The sequence below is a fragment of the Mus caroli genome, unplaced genomic scaffold (assembly GCF_978045245.1).
Source record: "Mus caroli unplaced genomic scaffold, Mus_caroli_1 scaffold_19, whole genome shotgun sequence".
In the NCBI taxonomy this organism is placed as follows: Eukaryota; Metazoa; Chordata; class Mammalia; order Rodentia; family Muridae; genus Mus; species Mus caroli.
Window position 1 is genome coordinate 66,646,230 of NW_028227274.1, and position 6,067 is coordinate 66,652,296.

Sequence of the window (6,067 nt, forward strand, 5' to 3'; positions counted from 1 at the left end):
TATGTAAGAGATCCTAAAGAGTTTGGATCCAGAAAAAAACACAGCAAAGTGAGAGTGTATGGAATTAACATATCAGACCCAGCAGCCGTCCTGCATAACAGTAAAACGCATCCCATAAAGAGACCTGGGAAGCAATCCCATTTGCAACAGACTAAAAATATACCTAAGCAAGGAAGTAAAAGGTCTATGCAATGAAGCATTTAAAACCACTGAAGAAAAAAGTCGAAGACTCTAGAAGATGGATCAGCATATTGTGAAAATGGCTATAATACCAAAATCAATCTGCAGATTCATTGCAATTTCCTTCCAATAATATATTTCACAAAAATTAAAACCAACCAACCAACCAACAAACATTAAAGTACAGAGATCCTGGATAGCCAAAGCAATCTTGAGAAAAAAAAACACCCCCCCAAAACCCCAACAAACAAACAAACAAACAAACAAACAAACGATTATGGAGGTATATGACCATGCGTGTTTTAAAGTTGAAATCTTGAAGCGTCTATAGCATCTCGAAGGAAGGAACCATTCCTGGAGCAGGGTTCCTCAGCTGGGCTGCCAGCCTTCAAATCCTATGCTTCCCAAAGTTAGAAACTTGATCTTGCTGTATTCCCTCTTCCTCCCCTCCCCTCCTCCTTTCCTTCCCCTCTTACCCCTCTTCCCTTCACCCTCTCCCCTCTCTTCCCTCTCCCCTACCCCACCCTCTCTCTCAGCCCAGAATAACAAAAGCAGTCACTTGCTGTAGTTAAAAAGAAGAAGAAGAAGAAGAAGAAGAAGAAGAAGAAGAAGAAGAAGAAGAAGAAGAAGAAGGAAAAAAAAAAAAACCAGTTCAGTGCATCTCCACACAGCACTGAAGCTTCATATTGCATTCACAGATCAACCCCACCATGCCTGGGGTGGAGGTGTGGCAGATAACTGGCTTTTGTGAAGACTCCACTTTCAGCACTTTATTGTGAAGCCCGCGTCTTTTGCAGATCCCTCTCTGATCTTGGAGATGGGGACTCTGGATAATACTTAGATTGTAGGGTGTTTTCTGCCAGCCGGTCTCTTTTGCAGTACAGAGTTAAGAAACCTCTTCATAGATTTCAGATTGTCTCTCCCTGTGACATGATGACTCCCCCCACCCCCAAGCCCGCATTTTCTGTCTATCCCTTCTCCTCCAGTCTGTCTCCTTGTCTCTGTCTGTCTCTGTCTCTCGGTGTGTGAGTGTGTCCAAATCTCAGTAGATCTTTCAGGTTCTGGCTTTTCCAAAGAAGTATCAGGCACACTGGTGAGCCACTGTAGCGGAAAGACAAAGAACAGGGCAGATCAGGTCATTGAACTGGGCAGAATTTTAATCAGCGAGTTAGAAGAAAGTGGCGGGACGGGGGGGGGACGGGGGGAGACAAAGAATCATCAACTGGAAAAATCCATCTGTGCGCACCAAAGGGAAAAGATTTGTTAAATTGGAAGCACCTCAGAGCTAAAGGCTGTGCGTTGCAACAACCTAGTGGTGCACCACTAGGTGGCACTGCACACACAACTCCTAGGTTCCCAAGCTGGTGGCTGCAAAGTTGCTCGAGAACTCAGAAGTCCGAGAGGCGGCGATATGGGCGGGCGGAGGCTGTTTAAAAGCAGAGTGGTGAGGTGCCAGTTTAGGTCGGGAGGAGACTGCGCCCTGGCAATGGCCCTACTCTCTCGCCGAGGTCCGCCCAGGTGGACATCAGGTGCCCAGGCAGAGCGAAGCGTCCAGTGAGGGCGCCTGGCTCGGATGCAAAACCAGAGCCCGGTAAACAGAAGATTTAACTCCCAGAAACCGCTTGGAACCCGTGAGGAATCGTGCGTACCTTTGAGCGGAGCAGAGCAGAATGGGTGAGCCAGCTTGTGCTTAGAGATTTTTTATTTTTTATTTTTTTAAGGCAGCTGGATGGTGTGGTTAATGCAACAGTAGAATGGGTCTATCTATACCTCTGAAGTGTAAATGTATTGCAAATGATTACAATCTAATAGTTCCACCTCATTGCTAATACGATGGCTCTCTGAATGTGTTTGGCTCTAACATTTCATAATTATTCCCTCACACTGTGCTCGTGTGGAACTTTTAAAAATAGCATTCAGATTCAGTGAAATTCAGACTATTCAGAATTCAAGGAAAATATTTATTGACGGGAGAGTCCTGTTGTCTTTCTCTACGTAACGTACTGCAAAGTAAGCTTATCGATTGGAGACAGTAACTTTGGGTTTACGCTCAAGCTAAGCCACCCCTTTGCTCCAGTCCTTCATGACACCGGAGAGGATGAATTGAGGATTTGAGGAGAGTCCTGGTTAATGATAAGAACACAGACAAATCTGCCTTCCTTCATGGAATGTTTATATGTTCTCCAGCAATCTGGACTCACTTGAGCAAAATATGATGCAGTCGCCCAATAATGTGAAAATCTGGAGACTGCCTGGGACTTTTGATGGAGTTTGGATAGGGTTCAGGGGATCCTCTGAGAGTGAACTTAGGAGTCAAAAAATCAGACATGGAAAGAGAAGTTGTACTTTGCATAAAAATGGAAGCTTCACAAAAACACTGTAAGCCGAGCGTGACAGAATGTGAGTATGTGGAAGAAGCCTGTGAAGACACCAGGCTTGTATTAGAGGGACAGAATTTGAGGCACCAGGGGCCCGAGGCAAAGCAGGGTCACAACTCCAGTATACCTGTGTCTATCCAGCCATTTCCGTAGATGCACTTGGTTTTGGTACGGTAGGCACACTCTGTGCTGTGGGATTCGCTTACGTTCTTGAGATCATAATAACAACGGCAAACAAACCTGTCTTACAGTAAATCCGATGCCAAGAAGTGGGGGCATTTTCTTCCAGCAATGAACTCCTCCTCCACCCTGACTCTATCGAATCTTACCCTGAACGCCTCAGAGGACGGCGTTTTAGGATCAAATGTCAAGAACAAGTCTTCGGCCTGTGAAGACATGGGTATCGCCGTGGAGGTGTTCCTGACCCTGGGTCTCATCAGCCTCTTAGAGAACATCCTGGTCATTGGGGCTATAGTGAAGAACAAAAACCTGCACTCACCTATGTACTTCTTTGTGGGCAGCTTAGCCGTGGCCGACATGCTGGTGAGCATGTCCAATGCCTGGGAGACTGTCACCATATACTTGCTAAATAATAAACACCTGGTGATAGCCGACACCTTTGTGCGTCACATCGACAACGTGTTCGACTCCATGATCTGCATTTCCGTGGTGGCCTCGATGTGCAGTTTGCTGGCCATTGCGGTGGACAGGTACATCACCATCTTCTATGCCTTGCGCTACCACCACATCATGACGGCGAGGCGCTCTGGGGTGATCATCGCCTGCATCTGGACCTTCTGCATAAGCTGTGGCATTGTTTTCATCATCTACTATGAGTCCAAGTATGTGATCATTTGCCTCATCTCCATGTTCTTCACCATGCTGTTCTTCATGGTGTCTCTGTATATACACATGTTCCTCCTGGCCCGGAACCATGTCAAGCGGATAGCAGCTTCCCCCAGATACAACTCTGTGAGGCAAAGGACCAGCATGAAGGGGGCTATTACCCTCACCATGCTACTGGGGATTTTCATTGTCTGCTGGTCTCCCTTCTTTCTTCACCTTATCTTAATGATCTCCTGCCCTCAGAACGTCTACTGCTCTTGCTTTATGTCTTACTTCAACATGTACCTTATACTCATCATGTGCAACTCCGTGATCGATCCTCTCATCTACGCCCTCCGCAGCCAAGAGATGCGGAGGACCTTTAAGGAGATCATCTGTTGTCACGGATTCAGGCGACCTTGTAGGCTCCTTGGCGGGTATTAAATGCCTTCCTCTCTCAGTGGCTCTCATCTCTCAGTCAATTAGGTTCAGCCAAGGCATGAGCAAGGCTGCTAAGGATCTCAGATGTATTCTTCCTCGCCTCCTTTGCAGCTCAGTTTGGTTATTGTGTGTCTGAGGTATGCACATGTGAATTGTCTCCGTGGTGGAAATGGTCTGTGACAATTGTGTTTTTTTTTAATTATTATTATTATTTTCTTACTCCTTGCTCACTCTCTGCTCCCCATTCCATTTTTAGGAGGTTTCACCATCCTCTGCCTGACCTGGTAAGTGACCTGAGGAGATGCATAACCTCCTGGGTGAGCTGTCCTTGTAAGAACCACTGTGGAGGCTTATATCACCATGAGTGGCTTTTGTGTTTGGTTTAGCTTTCCCCATGCTGCTGTCCATGTTTGCAGGATGCACCTTTTGCATTCTTTTCAGGAATGGAGAGACATCTGGCTCCTTCTTATTTGAGAATTCCATTAGTTTTTATTTTTTTTACTACAGCTCCCCTATCCTAGACTTCTGGCCCTATGGCTTGCATTCAGAATTGTCGGGGGCAGGGGGGCGGGAACCAACCTTAACTTTCTAAACTCCTGTCCTTCATAGTTTTGGACTTACTCAGACATAAAACTTCTATGCTAAACACCTTGCTTCGTGTTTTATGAAAACCTCCATGCCTCTTGCTGTCTTTTTTTTTTTTTTTTTTTTTTTTTGACTCAATTCAGTGTTTCCAAGAAATTTGGGGGCGGTCATATTGGCGACTCTAGGTACAACCTCGCCCTCACTCCGTTTAGCATGTGCCACCCAGAGTCAAACTAGAATGGCTTTCTCATACATAATCATTTATCAGTTCTTGGTGTCTGAAAGGTCCTCATTGGATGCTTTGAAGCATCTTAACCTGCCCCTAGCAACCTGCCCCTAGCAACCTGCCCCTAGCAACCTGCCCCTAGCAACCTGCCCCTAGCAACCTGCCCCTAGCAACCATCAAAGGCCTGGTCCACAGCAAAGACATGCCATTTTCTCCAGTCTGGAGTAGAGGAAAGGGACGAAATCTCAAGCACTAACCCTGACGACACTGCCTGTGTGCCCTTCCCTCCTCCCCAGGTTCCACCTCTGTGCTGACCTCTCAGAATGGCCAAAAAAAAAACTACCTGAAAAAAAAAAAAGGAGAACTTCTTGTAAAATTTGAAAAACATACAGGATGGGTTTTTTTTGTTTGTTTGTTTTTGTTTTTGTTTTTTTGTTATTTAAAAGAACTGTTCCACATGGGTGGGATCACACATGAAGGAAGGGTACAGGTGTCAGTGGCCAGAGCAGTGTTTTGGATGCCAAGAGATTTGCTGTGCTCCACAGAGCCACGTGGCCCTCTGGATCCCAGCGAAGATCATAGGGGTAGAATAAGACATTGATCTTGGTGGTCATACTGCTTGTCCAGACACCCAGCTATCTATCACGAGTCTAATTCTCTGCTCTGGGTGCTAAAATGACTTGCAACAAATCCTGACCTTTATATTAAGGTATTTAAGAACACGCTTGACGGCATTTTAATCTCTATGTAAACAAAATCGCCCTTGTGTTCCAGTGCTGTTATTTTTGGGATCTTCGTCTGAAGCAAGGGGTATGAGTCCCTCCAGCTCACAGGTTCGGTTTCGCAGTAGTGTGCTGGAATTAGTGTTTTCTCTGTGGTTGGATACTTGACATCTAGGCTGCTTCCAAATGAAAGATAAGGCAGCAGACATCCAGGTCATCCCATAGCGAACTGTGGGTGTAAGAGGGGTCCTGTCTACAGAAGATTGGAAGAGCAGAAGGACTTTCTATAGTATGGTGTCATAATTAGCTTATGAGAATGGTCTCTTTAGAAGCTCAGCAAAGAAAAACAAAAACAAAAACAAAAACCATAGTGCTGGTGTTAACAGTAGGTGAATGAGATGTCCACATCTTTACAAAGTGGAAAACAAGCAGATTGTTTGCAACTGATTTGCAAAGAGCCTCTAGCCTTTCAAAATGTTTCCTGTTCATAGCTGCTGAATATTCACACGCAGGAAGTAAAAGTTCTCATTGTAGCCATTATAGGAAGCCGAGTTCACATTGTAGCCGTTATAGGAATCCGAGTCCACTGTCACAGTGGACGTGACTGGGACATGGGTTGTCTGAGGCTTCTTCTCCTCTGTACAGAGCAAGCGCTTGCGGTGTTTTAATTTCCAAGATGAATCCTCTACCTAGCATCCCTGAGGATTAAG

The 6,067-nt window shown here is 45.6% G+C and overlaps 1 protein-coding gene across 1 annotated transcript; it reads left to right on the forward strand.

Moving 5' to 3' along the window:
- Positions 1-1,621: 1,621 nt before the first annotated feature.
- On the forward strand, positions 1,622-4,301 carry Mc5r (melanocortin 5 receptor). Its single transcript, XM_021151071.3, has 2 exons — positions 1,622-1,854; positions 2,810-4,301. The coding sequence occupies exons 1-2, from the start codon at positions 1,754-1,756 to the stop codon at positions 3,825-3,827; spliced, it is 1,119 nt and encodes a 372-aa protein (XP_021006730.1). The 5' UTR covers positions 1,622-1,753; the 3' UTR covers positions 3,828-4,301.
- The last annotated feature ends 1,766 nt before the right edge of the window (positions 4,302-6,067 follow it).

What these genes read in the sequence shown, in the direction of transcription:
- Mc5r (XM_021151071.3), top strand. Translation starts at nt 1,754, where the DNA reads ATGCAAAACCAGAGCCCGGTAAACAGAAGATTTAACTCCCAGAAACCG. An exon ending in AGCGGAGCAGAGCAGAATGG is followed by an intron (nt 1,855 to 2,809) that starts GTGAGCCAGCTT and finishes CCTGTCTTACAG; the next exon opens with TAAATCCGATGCCAAGAAGT.